Source organism: Corvus moneduloides, chromosome 8, assembly GCF_009650955.1.
Source record: "Corvus moneduloides isolate bCorMon1 chromosome 8, bCorMon1.pri, whole genome shotgun sequence".
Lineage (NCBI taxonomy): Eukaryota > Metazoa > Chordata > Aves > Passeriformes > Corvidae > Corvus > Corvus moneduloides.
The window spans coordinates 20,270,314-20,285,160 of record NC_045483.1 but is presented as its reverse complement, the minus strand read 5'-3'; the positions used below and the strand labels follow the sequence as shown (position 1 = coordinate 20,285,160).

The following is a 14,847-nucleotide window of genomic DNA, read 5'->3' as shown; positions in this document are numbered from 1 at the left end:
TGTGCTGCACAAGAAACTTTTCAGTCTTTTGGGGTTTATTTCCTACTTTGGTATCTTAGTTGTGTCTATCCCAGTGTTTGAAATGAGAATGTAGATGTGCCTTTCTTCTTTATGGAAATTACACAGTTCTTGGCACAAAGAATTAGACCCTCATTTTCTACCTCTGAATTTTCCCTTGAAGCTGTGGATTCCCTTGAATCAATGCTGTTGCATGCAAAGCACTGATAGCAAAATCCAGGCTCTTGTAATGTTTATGTTACATCATGTTCAAGCCAAGCTGCTTGAAAAGTGTTGTTTCACAAATACCTTTCCAGATTCCTGCCTTGACTTGCATACAGTTTCCTTCCTTCTTTTCCTACCAGTACCTCTGCATCCAAACTAGCATCAGAGAAATTTCTTTCTAATCTTGGGTCTTGGTTTCTGCCTGTATGAAACAGGAGACACATGGCTCATTCCCTGGCGCTGTCTTGGTTACTCTATCCTGTAGTAAGGAAACAGCATGGAAATGTAAACTGCAAACATGATGAAGTTTGTATATACATGTACGTGCAATTAACTTGCCTGACCCTCATTTTCAGGCTTGTTTGTGTCATGTTTTTGTCTCCTGCACCATTTGAGTGTTGCTCTTTGATGGAGTCTCATTTGAAAGAATATGCATTAGAAACTATATTATAAAATAAATATTTATCAGTTTATCATGAATCTCTGAGATCTGACAAGGATGCCAAAGCCTCTGGCTTTCACCAGACAGGGTGGGATTCCCCAGCAGGCTGTTGGACATCCAGCCCCTCCACCAGTGGAGAGGCAGGTCTGGCAGCCCTGCTAGCATGGCCGTGCTTGGTGGCAGGGGTACAGCCTTGCCGAGGGGAGCATGGAGGTGGTTTTTTGGCTGGAGGCCTTCTCCCTCAAATTTGGGGAAAAAATCCTCCAAAAAGCCATTACCAGTAGCAGCCTGGTGTGGACTGAGGGTACTGTTACCAAAGCTGGCTTTAGCTGTCTACTGTGACACTTGTTCCCTACTTTGTAAAACTAAGATATGAAAACATACAGATAGATCCAAATATGGTGAGTCTAATCTGCCCTGCTGTCTGTGCCTGGTGCCCACACTTCCCAGTGCTGCAGAAGGTAAGCCCTGGGCCACTAGTGGGGCATAAGGTGAACTTTTAGGTGCTCTTTTTCTTCCTCCTGCCACAGTTCAGTAGAATTACAGGCACTGACACAAGAAGCAGAGCCAGGAAACCCTTGCTGAGAGCTGGGACCATAGTGGTCCTACCTAACACCCACCAACCATGGGCTCCACATGTGGTGGATGGCAGTGGGATGGGGCATGTGCCTCGAAGGGTCTGCTGGGTAAAGCCAGGGAGAGCAAAGCTGTGTCCTTTTCCGCTTCGCTGGGGCCATAAATGGGCTGCTGAGAGTGGCTGAGGGGCTCTGCTGCAGCTGTTGTGAAGACAAGGGAAAGCTTTATCCTCCCTGCCTTAGAGGGACAGATGCATGGCCTATTTAACATTTCTGTTTGGATAACTTTTAGACTGGATTGAAAGTAAAGCTTGGAGTGACCTTGCTGCTTCCATTTATATCCAGTGACAGAGTAGAATGGCAGCAGTCTGGGGAACAAACTTGAGCTATTTGCCTTGCTTATAAATAAAGGTGAAAAATCTGCTCAAAACCACCTGTGGGCTGCAGTAGTTGGCCATAATTGCCTCCCCTCCACTGAAGACTAATGTGCTGTGTCACCAGCACCTCAAATGCATTGAGTGAGGGGCAGTCAGATGAAAACAAGTGCCTGAGGGGAAGTTTCTGTTCTGTCTTCATTCACTGGCCTGCTCTAGGCTTAAATTTTTCAGTCTGAATAAAGCTTTCTGGTGCTTCTGAAAGCTGATAGTAAACTGAAGTAAAAGAAAATGCTACCTCAAAAGTTCTTAGATCACTGCTGTGAGAACTGGCACAGGGATGCCTCATGCTAGAAGTCAGCTGAAGTGTTTAATGCTCTCTGAGCTGCTCTTTCATCTCCAGCCAATGTCCCTTTGCTTATAGCCTGGCTGGCTGGGTGTCTCATTTCCATATATTTTGCTGTGTCCCCTGTTTTTCCAGAGGAGATGAAACTTGGTCATACATGATCTCCAAACACTTTCAAGGAATAAGGCTTTGGTCAACAGGCTTTGGTCAACAGGCTGCTCCCCTATGTGCAAACAGTCTTCAGGTGTGGAAAATACAGCTGTCCAAGAAATGGGTGTGTGAGGCTTGATAGCCATAATCTGGGTGGTATTGTTGGTTCCTCATCATGGGTTGCCAGAATCAAGGAGAGAATGGTTGTTTTTTATTCACTTGAGACATGTTGGACATCCAGTAACAGCAGCTGTTGTGACAAGACGATGATCAGATTGGTGTGGATCTGATACCATGCAGCTGTTACAGTCATACTTGTCCGTGTGTGCCTCAGTTTGCCAGACAGTGGCATTTGAGTGGCATAGGTTGTCAGGTATCAGCTGGGCTTGCACGATGCAATAACCAAGAGTCAAAGGTTTGCTGTACCTGAATACCCATAAAGGACATCCGGTGTGAGCTGTGTGTTTGTACTTTTCCTGTGAAAGGAGGTACAGCGCAGCGCACTTCATTCAAGTTTCTTCTCTCTAAAGTCCACAGTGCAATAAAGGGAATAGCAGGTCAATAAAACTCTTCCTCTTCCCTGACTGAGAATGCTGCCTCCCATCTCCTCCCATTGAGTTGCATTCTGAATGCAAATATTAAAATACTATTTATGCAGAAAATATCGGGATGTATGTGTGCATCTCAGCTAAGTTTGGGCTGTTTAAAAAATGTTATGACTTTGGAGGGCCTTTAGAGGAATGGTGCAGACTGGACTGAATATGTGTGGATAGCTCTGTTTCTCCATCCTTTGTCAGTTTTAGAAGCCTTTTATTTTTCTAGTCTCTTTCTCCTTCTTTAACTGGAAAATCTCTTTCAGTTAATTCTCAGTGGAAGCATTCCTGTTTTGCTAACTAAGTACTTAAATTATAGCTAGTCCTTGACCCACAAATACCTAGAAATTACATCTATCTGCAGTTGCAGATTCCAGAAAGGACTCCTGTCAACAGCACAGGACATGGTTTTCAGACCTCATCCTGAGAGTTTATCGGCCATCTGTTTGCTGCATGATGCGATGTTTAGCACTGAACAGCAGTTTTCATTCAACGGTACTGCAGTCACTCATTCACTACTATTAAAAAATTTGGGAAAAGTGGCACTGTTTGGTCCGTCTGAGATGCTAACTACTGTCTGTACTTCTGAGAAAGTAGGTACCATATGTTTCCCACGAGGTATTTCAAGCAAATCCAAGCACTCCACTTCTTCCTCACCACTTGTTTGTCATTCTTTGGGACACAGCAAAATTCCACAATGATGATGGTAAAATCAGTTGGTTTTAGTTGTAGATCTTGACTTGTGTTTCAGACTGCTGTGAGTAATTGGGGCAGACCACAGGCCAGTAAAGGTTATGTAGACATTCTCTGTCACATGATTTTGTCTCAGTTCTTAGTCCCATTGTAGGCTGGGATTTTTTTTTTCATCGTTCCCAAAAGCTTCTGTTTATTCAACATGGATACCACTATAAATAAGAAGAAAATTCTGGAGACCCAAATGTAAGAAATATTTCTAGCTTATCTCCAGGACAGTCCAACCCCAAGAACAAAATGTTCTCTGTATAGTCAATACAGACAACAATCATTCCTTTTCCTGGCTATCCATAAAAGCTGAAACAATCTGAATTGTCCCACTTAATTAAGGGATCTGCTTCTAAGGGATATCTCTAGCTTCTGCTTTTGGGTAACCGCCAGCTTGACAGCCTGGGTGGGAGCCCATGCCTGTTGTGTTGCCTGCGGGGTCACAAAGGATAAGCCAGGGCAGTCACTGCTGAGATCTTGTTTTGCTCCAAGGACCTCATTCATATCTAAGCCACCTATGTTGTGTACCTAAAATGAGGCTGTGAAGATTGCTCCTGATGTGGATTGTGCTATATGTACAAGAGACTGTGGAAATGTTTGAGAAATTGATGAACTTTGAGTCTTTTAATAACAATAACAGTGCTCACTGATGGAAACAGATTAACTACTCAAAATTTTTATGTTGCAGAACAGAGGCAAAAGTCTGGTCACCACTTGTAAATGAGGAGGGAAAGACGCATCCTTATAAGATGAATCTGGCCTCTGAGCCACAGGTAAGTACTGGAATAACTGTCTGCTCTTGTTCCTGCTTACTCCTGTGAGAGAAGTTCCTGGCCTGATCCTCCAAGGAGCTGAGCATGTGCCACTCTGTGAATCATGTTGGGGATAGCATCATGCCCCATACTATCAAGAGGTCATACGGCCCTTGGAGGCCTTGAGAGACAGACTCCCTCATGGTGAGAAGCCTGCTGCTGTGGAGAGCTAATCAGGTACCATGCCAAAGGTAACCTGCTTGGGTCAGAGGTGTCTCCTACCATCGGCATGCTCGCACCTACCACAGGGCACAGACAGCACTGTAGAGGTGTGGCTCAGGAAATCATTGCTACTGTGCTAAGCCAGTTGATTTTCATAGAGAGAAAAGTCTTGAGGGGTGAGGAATATTATTCACTCTTACAGTGTTTTCTGTTGGTTTGGATTTTTTAATTTTACTCAGCAATCCCTTAGCAGTCTAGCTGTGGAGAAAGTGGAAGAGAAATACACCAGCATCTTACATTGTTATCTGTATGGCAGATCATGCAGCCTCTGTCTAGGAAGTTGGGTTTGTAACCTGTTGGCAGCCTGGCTTCATTGGTCTGCTGCCTCTGTCAAGTGAATGTAGTAATAAGAGTGATCTGTGCAAGGGCATTGCCAGGGCTAGATTTACTGCAAAAAATCTAAAATAACTACACTAAAATCAGTGGTATTCCTCTGGATTTTCACTGGGGGAATGACATGACCCCAGTGGATTCTGGCCCTAGCATGCAAGCCATGTGAGTCTTTCTAGCAAAATAAGTAGACTGTAGAACTAGTTTGACCCTGCAATTAATTAAGCATTAATATGGCTGTTTCAGTTGGAAAGGACCTGAGACTAAAGCAGCACATGTGCAGCAACACCCTGCCCAGACCTTGGCCTGGGATCTGTCCATGTTCTCTTTCATGTCAAGCTTCTCTGTGTTGCTTGGCCCTAGAATTCAGTACGGCATTCTCCAGGTATTTCATAACTCTGCCAAGGCACACTGTGAGACTGAGCCATTTGGACTTGGTTTGAGCTGGAGCCATGTGGTGACACCTGTCTGTGACACTGTTGAGCTGAGGTCTGGTCTGTCTTCTGCTGCTCAGATTTTGGAAAGGCTCTGTTTCAACCTTGGGACTTGGGGGCTATCTCTTGCCAAAGGAGCGGGGCAGAGTCTGCACTGAGGCTTTCCTGCAAGGATGCAGAGAGCTGTCTTTTAATTCAGCAGGACACACAATCCTAGATATCAATTTCCCAATGCAGCCATTAGCAAGAATTTAGCTAAATGCCACAAAATTAAACATAGGGCACAATACATGCCTTAAGCAGGATTTTAAAGTAGCTCACTAATTTTAGTTAACTGCATCAAGAAGCCTACTGCTGCAGCCCCCTGTCACTCACTGCCCCACCACACTTTTCTTCTCAGTCCAGCCTGGATAGATGGTCAGGATTTAGCAGTAATGCTGGTGGTGGAGCACATCCTTTCCTAAATCCTAACCTCAGTCTTAGTCCTGGTTCTAGCTCTGGCCTTTGTGTAGATATCATGATACTGCTAGTTTGTAACCATAGTACAACTGAATTTATTGGTAGCAACCTTAAACTGACTTGAGCAGGAGAACTTGATGTGGAAAATTTGTGTTACAGAGTTTATCTCTGAGCAGTGACCATTGTCTTAATCTTGTGCTAAGAATCAGCGGTTGCCTGAAAATTAGGCTTTGACCCCTTCGATGGCTGATGCTAGAAGAGTTATTTCCTGGTGTAAAAGGAACATATAAACTCACAGAAGTCTTGCCTTTTCTTATTCCCTTCCTTTAAAATAAAGCAGATTAAATCATTTGCAGTTGCCTATGTGAGTGGGGCTTGCTGCTGTTCAGAGCACTGGGCTTAACTTCAAAGGGCTTTGCTTGCTGCATACTCAAATGGGAGTTCAGCAGTGTGAGGGGAGACGTATCATGTCTCCAAACCACAAGCTCCTGTTTACTCTTACGGCATAACAGTGCCTGAACATCCTAATCTGCTGTGCCAAGTGTCATGAACACCATCAAGTTGTAAGGTTGTGGGGTTTTTTGTTTGGTGGGTTGTTTGGGGTTTTTTTCCCATTTCCTTTTTCAGCAGCTGACTGCAGCAAGTAAGTTTTGTAGCAAGGTCTTTCTGCTTGGAGCATGAAATCAGAAGAGCATGCTGATTCCTGCCGGAGCTGTGGCAAGTGTTGGCTAAGTCACTCTGGAGCTGTGTCTTTGCAGCATCATCAGGGGTTTTGGCCAAGCCTGCTTCAAAGCAGCAGTAGCAGAGTGCAGAAGATTATGTGTGTATGTATACCAACATGGCAAACTGCTATGAATTTTACCACAAAGATGCTGATCTCATTTTTCCAGCAGGACTGGTTGAAGCTGTGAGTAGAGCTGAATCTTCGAAGGCAGTGCTGAGCTGTTCAGGTTTTTTTACTTGCTGGCCAGTGAAAACAGTATATTTGCTTTTCTTGGCAACAGTCTAGTGCAGAACACTTACTAATTCACTTACCAAAGAAAATAGGATGTGCTGAGTCCAAGTGGTTTGTTTAAGTCCTGATCCAGGGTCCTCTGACAATGGTTCTCATTGGCTTTGCACATAGCCCTTTGAATGCAGACATAAAATCATACATGTGAATAGCCTTACTTCAGGCTCAAAAAAAAAAAAAATCTTTAAAACCCTTGCTGTAGAAATTGACTTATTCAGATATATTACTATCTTTCTTAGAATTAGTTTGTTAGATGTTGCCTCTCCTACCTTTGGTATCTTCGAAATTTTTCATGCTTCTCCACCTTCATTTCATCTTCCTATTTTATTGATGTAGCTACTACAAAAAATCTTGCAAAATAACTTAATTTTCAGTTTTTCTCAGGAACTAGTGCTTAAGAGCTTGTCTGTGACTAGCTACATATTTTAAGATCCCTGCTTAAGGATTTTTTACCCCATTTGTAATGGACTATTTGTTTACTGCTGTAATCCATTTGGAGGCTGATATTTGGTGACATACTGCATCATGCCTGTGGAAGTGTTTTCCCTTACTTGGAATGTAAGTTCAAGATACTTTTATTTGCCTTTGGAAAATAAAAAGGCATTCTACAACCTCCCATGCATTCCCCGAAGTCCTGAGTCCAAAGACTGACTTCATTGTCTAAGCTGATCTTTGCCCATGAAAGAGCTGCAGTCTTACTATTATTTCATTGCCATTATCCTTATCCTTCTAAATTAATTTAAACTGAGGCAAGAGTGATGACAAAATTCCATTTCATCAAAAGGTGCAGCAGCTTGTCGGTGGTGATGGCTCAGCAGCTGACCTAGCTTTGTTTTGGTGCCCATGGCAACATTAGAGGAAGGAAATTACAGTCTTCTTAGCATATTTACTCAGTTATTTCACTTGCACTTCTAACCCAGATCCTAAGGGTGATTGCTCAGTGGCATTTTCCCATCAAGAGCTTTTCCTCACAACAGTGGGAAAGACTAAAATAACATGTCTGCCTCTCCCTTCTGCTTAATGTCTCTTGAGAAAAGCAATCACAGCAAGAGAGAACAAGTTACTTTGTGACTAAGGTAGCTGTAAGGCTTATGATACTGACCAGAGGCCAGCCTAACTTCGAGTCAGCCATGCTCTCTGGTGATCTTGGGCCAGGCAGTAAGATCAGTACCTATGTGCAGGGCTGTATTGCCCCTTGGTACAATAAAACTATATCCTCTGACAGTGCTAGGCCTTGTCAGACCTGGGTTCTGTCTTGTTTTTCTGTTTGTTTGAGTATTTTTGTCTTGTTTTGGGGTGGTTTTTTTTGTAAGACACAGATGCCAGTGGGGTCCAGGTCTCAGTTTTTGCTGAGTGAGCTAATGTAGGGAAAGAGCTGAGAGAGTCCACCTTCAAGGGCAGTCAACACCAGGACTGTCTCCAAAAACTTGTCCATCTCCCTGAAGGCTATATACCTCCTTGCAATAAGGCACAAATATTAACATCACACCTTGAGAATGTCATTGAAAATTCTTGGTTTGAGGTGGATAGTTCAGCTCTTCTTAATCACAAGAAGTAAGAGCTTTCAAATATAAGGATTTTTTATTTAATAGAAATAACCTTCAGACAGAGGTTAGCAGCTGGAGGAGCTCTGAGGGTGAATCAGGGTATTTTTAGGATGAGAGAAACAGACCAGCCAATTCTGTCTTCCTTCTTAAAAGTGCCTGTCCTGTGCTCATCCTTTTCCTTGCAGAGTGATGTCATTGTTTCCGTCTTGTGTATTTTATTTCCTTGGATACGAAGCAGGCGGGGGCTATAGAAGCTGGGTGTGTGACTGGCTTGGCCTTTGATAAGGCTGTGCATGTGTGGGCAATGCATGAAGCAATAGGTATATAAAGTAACAACACTGTTTGAGACTGGGAGCTGTGCTGGCATATCGTGACCTGCTGGTTTTGGTTAAAAGGTGTTACTGCATGGGAGTGGAATGTGTCAGGGATGTGGAGAGAGAGGATGTGGGAAGCCAGTCTTGTTGTTTTACACCCCTACAATAACAAAACCCCAAACCCTTCCTAATTTTTAATCAGATTTCAAAGCGTTGCAAAAGATCTTTCCATAGCTGAAAAACCCCAAACAATAACAGAGAGAGAGCTGAAAGTAAAGGCACTTCTTAATACTTGTGATTGCAGCTGATGAAACATAGCACGGGGTAGAGTTTGCCGTAAAGATGTCCTCTCCTGAGCTGTTGCTGCGTGTTTGGCACGAGTGGCCTCCCCCAGACACGTCAGCTGGTCTTGAGTACAGCCTTTGCTCCCTGGGTGACTTTGCAAAGGCAAGGATGGAGCTGGGGGGTTTGCCTGCTGGTCTCTGCTCTCCTCCACTGCCCACAGCACCACAGTGCTCTCACTCTCTGGTTTGGTCAGGGGCCCGTTTTCTTAGAGCTGAGTAAACATTTGTACTGAGAAATGTTTAATCTTGTTTCCTTTTGGCATGGCTCTCGAGGTGTGCAGTCCAGCATCGCCTGCCCTGAGCTTCTGGTCTGTGACTTGGGGTGCAAAAACATCCCATGTTTCTGAGGCCCCGTGAGGCAGCGAGTTTTGCTGGCTCACTTGGCTGCATGGGGCTGTGGGGGCTTTGCTTTTCCCTGCAGTGTCTGGGTGCTGATTTTTTAAATTGTTTTTTTTAGTTTGGGACATGAGGTCAGAGTGAATCCCCTGACTCCAAGAGCAGGAGCTTTAGGAAATAACTCTGCTGGCCAGTCTCTAAATCACTACTGCACACCTGAAACTAGTTTTTGGCTTCAAGCAGCCCCCTGCTCCATGTTTGACCTCTCTTTCCTCCAGAGATTGAAGAGAGGTCACCTGGGAAGGGGCAGGGGGCAGGCAGGGGAGTGAGGGTGCTGTAGTGTGGTGGCAGCGGGGGATTAGCCAGCACCTATGAGGGCCCAGCCCAGCTGGATGCCTTCAGGCCATGCTGTGGGGAGAGGAAAACCCCACTTACGGGAGAGGCTGTCTGACCCCTCACATCTTGGTTTAGTTTATTTAGTGAGTACAAAAAGCCTCCAGATTTTTCCTGTTTCTGGTGGTAGTGAGGTCAGTGCAGGCCTTGCACAGGATGGCCTCGGCCACGTCACTGCAGGGTGGAAGGGACCCAAGAACCCACCCTCACCCCAGTCTGCTCCGAGCCTGCTCAAGGGCATAAGGCCATGGAGGTGTCCGGATGGCTTTATGCCACTGGTGCATAGGATGAGTCCCAGCTCAGCTGATAGAGGTGGCTCATCCTGTTCTGGCTGTCTGCTTCACTGACAGCGGGGAATTTCCCTGGAGTCGCATGCCCTGATCAAACAGGTCCAATTGGTGAGGGGGAAGCCCGTGCCACAAGCCACTGGCTGGCTCCAGACACAGAAGTGACAGCTGATGTAGCTGTGGGGATTTCACAGCCTGGATGTCAGCATCACTGAGGACGGCCTCATATGAGAGGGAGGAAAGGGCCATTGTTTTCCCAGATAATTCCCCATGACGCAGCCTGCAGCTGGTGCAGTAGGAAATGCTGATCTGCTTCCTGCCCTGGTACAGGGATGTTTTCCCCATCCTCACAGCATGGCACCTTTGCTGGCAGCTCTGTGCTGGGAGGACAGTGGTGGGACCCCCTTAGCACCCAGCTAGAGTGGCCCTGTTGCAGCTCCTGCAACACACAGCTGTGTCCCATCTGCCCCTGGAGAGGGCTACTGCCACTAACACCAACACCCAGAAAACTCACCTGGCAGAAGATGTGCATATCTGACGTGAAGCTAGGGTCCTACAAACGTTGTTTGTCTTTGGGATTGAAAAATAGCTTTTTCTGTGAGATGGGGACATTTGCAGTGGGAGCATGTGGGGTTGTGCTCCAAAGCCACTTGGAGCTTGTTCTTATAGATGGTGTAGTTTCAGGTAGGGAGGGGTCTGTTGAAGGAATGGCTTCATTTTCAAAGTGAAGCCGGAGTTCGGAATCAGCTGGCAGAGAAGTCTGTGCAGCTGCTAATCTAGTTTAGCTTGGTCTAATCACTCTGCTGGCTCCTCTGGAAACATAACCCCTGCAAAGGAAGGAGGGGAGCAAGGCTGATGTCTGTGCAGACAAAGCAGTTGAAGTATCATGGTATCAGTTTATAGTGGTAAAATACTGCTCTTGAATATCCTACCTGGTGGCTTGTGAGCTTCCATACCCCAGCTTCAGACCAAAATAACCACTGCTGGTATCCCTGCTCGCTGCTGACAGGGCTGGTATAAGGGGACTGAGGAAGTGCCACAGCTTGCAGGGAGAGTGAGGCAAGTGCTTCCAGTTCTGCCTGCAGGTGCCAACAGAAGGTATCTCTGAAGAGATCTAACATTGGTCACACTCCTCTGTACTACTCTCAAAGAAAGAGTAGGTCATGTCCTGACTAGATAAGATCATGCCCTTTTAGCTGATTGCCAGTTCTTCCTTTGCAAACAGACCATTGCTTACTGCTCTAGCAGTCTGTGCTCCAGCCAGGGATGCTGTTTAATGCTACTTGCCCCCTTTTCCTTGTGTTGGTCCTGGGATTGCCACAGCCTTAGAGATGCTGCAAACCCTAGGCATCTCAAATGCATAAACCAGGTGCTGTCCCCACATATATGCACAGTACAACTGGGTTTTTGCATTAGCATTTTCCACTTGCCTGTTGGTAGACAGGTTTTTGGGAGTGTCACTTACCTGATTTTTTTCTAGTATTGAGTGAGAGACTATCACATAAACACAACTCCATGATCAGGGGCTTTAACAAAACTGCTGCAGAGCACAGGCCCTAGATTGGCAGTTCGGGAAAATCCCTAGATAAATGTATTTGACAGTGAGAACATGTTATCTTTTGATCTTGGGATCATGAAGGCACTTGTTCTTTGCAAATTCCTTCCACAGCTCGAGCAGAAAGAACAGCTTGGCGTAACAGGAAGTGCTGGAGAATTTGGATTGTCCAAATGCCCTTTATACTGTTAGTGCTCTTGTAATACTTGTCTGTAGACACTTGGGTTATTCACCTTCTGTGCTGTTCTCCAGATGGGATTTTTCTAATCTTCAGACATCAGCTTCTGCACCAATTTCTCTATTTAACTGTTATAAACTCCCTTATAGTCAGTGACCTCTCTACACCTGAGAGCTCCTGAAGATGTCCCAACACTTTGGAAAGCTGGACTTACGGTCTTGGTGTTACTGCACAGCAGAAAACCTACCTGGTGGCCAAAAGTAGGACAAAAGGTCCTATGTGGATTCTGTGCCGGAGTGTGTGGCAGTTCTTGGAGTCAAGGCACTAATGTGATGTCAGTCTCTCTTCTCCATGTAGCTGCCCTATTTTCTCAACACTTGCAGGAAATTAAGGATCCTTGAGGCCTCCATCACTGTTCAAACTAATTTGGGCTTGGCTGACACATTCAAAGATTCAACATGCCCATGTGCATGTTGGCTATGTAATTGAGACACCTTACTTTCTTAGGAAGCCAGAGTTAAAAAAAACCAAACCAAACTGTAAATTACTTCCCTTTCTCTAATTCTTGGTTAATGCTTAAGTGTTTCCTCAATGCATGTTGTGACATGATTTCAACTTTGAGCCTATTTGACCTAAGAATATAACCTCCTTAGCCTAAACCTTTTGCCTCAGTCTTTCATGAAGCTGACTATTTATGTGCACATCTGTAACCCTCTCCCACTCATGGCCTCTGCATGGTGGTCTAGCATGTGTTTTTAGTGCTGATATAAGATAACTGTTCCCCATGGTTTGATATACAGGCTAAAGTAAATTTTTTTTTTGCTAAAATCCATGGGTTTGCCATGGGAAAGACTATTTTCACAAGTCCTGTTATGTGGTTTGAATGAGATTGCAACAAAGGGAGATTAGCTAATTACTCCAGGGTCTTTTTTCCTTTGGTATGTGGGAAAGCTTCATGGCTAACATCCATACATATTGGCCAGAAAGCCATGGGAGAGCAGCCTTGTCACTCTGCACCTGAACATCTTGATTCAAATGATTTCAAATGACTTGTAATTCATGAGGGCGTTTGGATCCACGCCACTCTTCTCCAAGGCGTCCTATGCTCTGCTTGATGCCATAAATAGCATTTGAATGCCATGAAGTGAGATGACTCCCACCTGTCAGTCTGGGAAGGCTGGCCAGCTGCCTAAGGAAGTCTGGAGACAAAAAAGTGATTTAAAGAAAGATCTGTAGGGGGATTTAAGTCATACTTTTTTCTAATGAGTGTTTATCCTGTAACTATATCAAACAACTGCTGTGAGATGTTCGTAGGGCAGTAAAAGCTCACGTCATTGCTGTAGGGAGTCAGTGCCTATATAGAGTAGGAGTGAGAACTAGGTGTGTTAATTAGAGCTGGGACCCATGGGCCCAGCATGCCGAGAAGTGCCCCGTTTCATCCTGTGCCATTGGCTGTTAGCTGTGTATTGAAGCCATGCCCAATCTCTACAGCTGGCTGAAACATTTCAAAAATCATGGTTTGGTGCCATCTCTTAGCCTTCGATATCTCAGCCAGCCCTGTGGCTGTTAGTCCTTTCTTATGCCTGCTCTAGTGAGGCTCCATTATACTTTATCCTTACTTTGGTCAAGCATCTTCTCTGGGGAGAAATAAGCCCTGGATGTTATCTCTGCCGCAAGGCTGCTAATTCCCAGCCTACTGAACTGGTGATGGGGCTTAGAAATGTCCTCATTTTTGTTAGCACTGCCTGTGGTTAAGGAGAGTCTTAGCTCGAGTCTTACTTGACTTGGAATTGCCCCTGTTCTTATTAGATTGTAGCCTGTGTTTCTAAGTGTACTCTCCTACTGCTGGAAGCCTCCAGTTTGCAGCAAACCCAGAACATCTGAGTGATATCTTGTACTTCTGACACTGAAGAAGTTGCTAAAAGTTAGCTGTCACTGCCTGTGGACGATCTTTTGTAATAACAATGGTCATCTTCACACCTTTGTTGTGGGAATTTTGTTGGCAATTGAATCTTGGACCCAGACTGGCAGGGAATCTGAATCATTTATTCAAAGGAGTGAGTTGGTTTTATACACCTTTCCAAGGCACAGTATTTCTTTATATGGCATGACCTATCTTGTGTTGCCACATCAGTAACACATTTCCTAAATGTCCTTTTATGGGGTGATCACTCGCTGTTCACTTGTCCGTCAGCTCTCGGCAGGCTCCTCTCTGGGGGGGGTCTGCCTTGTGACACCTCCTCCCCCCAGGGTCCAGTTGAGACAAGCCTCTGTGTGCCTCCATGTGCTCCTTTGTGCTGCCATGTGCCTCTGCAGGCAGGTTTTATAGCTCACAACCCAGTTTTACCTTATAATTCCCCATAAATTTCTTCTTCAGAAATTCCAAAGTTGTTCATCAAAGACAGCTGTGAACCCCAGTCTTAACTGAAGGAGCAGAGATGCTCCAGAGCCCTTGTAGTAATGACAAATTCCTTCTTTTTGGGTTGTCTTATCTAAAGGAAGCCAGACTTTCAGATGTCATTGAGAAGTGCTCCTCTTTCTGCCTCTCATCTTCACTTTTCCACAGAAATTAACCCTCTCAGGAATTGCAAGGAATGCTTAGAATCTGTAGTCTTGGATGAGAAGGTTGGTCCCGTAGCTTACCATAGGCTTGCAGGAGCTCCCAGGTGTGTGGCACCTTGAGCTAATAGCTCTGGCAGTGTTTCTGAGCTCTTATGTTCCCAGTGTGTCAACTCTGAAATGTCCTGAAGGTCATCCTGAAGCCATCCAGGATGGGCACTCACAACACATGGAGGATGCTCACTTGCTTTGGTGGTCGTGGTCACCTGCTCCTCAGCTGAGACCACACATGAAGGCCACCACTGTAGTGGCTGTGGGGCTGCCCTGTCACATCCACCTGCATGTCTGAGCACTTCTGATTGTTGCCTCTGCTCCTTTGCATGCAGGAAATAAGGCACATAGGAAGTGCACACAATCGGAGTGCAGTGCCCTTCACTGCTGCCACAGCTTCTGCCCCCAGGGTGATCACTGCTCAGTACAACAGCCCGGCAGGCCTCTACTCCTCAGAGAACATCCAGACCTTCAACAGTGCGGTGGAGACAAAAACAGCACCTGGGGCCCTGGAGCCTACCAAGCCGTAAGTACCTCCTTCACCTCCCCTCCCTCCCTGGGCCTCCAGGGA

The 14,847-nt window shown here is 45.4% G+C and overlaps 1 protein-coding gene across 7 annotated transcripts in view; it reads left to right on the top strand.

The window, feature by feature from the left end:
- Window positions 1-14,847, top strand: part of PDLIM1 (PDZ and LIM domain 1) — a 44,361-nt gene that overhangs the window by 17,845 nt on the left and 11,669 nt on the right. For 6 of the 7 annotated variants that reach the window (XM_032115747.1, XM_032115746.1, XM_032115753.1 and 3 more), the window contains exon 3: window positions 4,132-4,216. In XM_032115747.1, the coding sequence (XP_031971638.1) occupies window positions 4,132-4,216 (85 nt within the window). Of the gene's footprint in view, window positions 1-4,131; window positions 4,217-14,611; window positions 14,803-14,847 lie in introns of all 7 variants that reach the window. The other variant, XM_032115749.1, reaches the window with a different exon arrangement.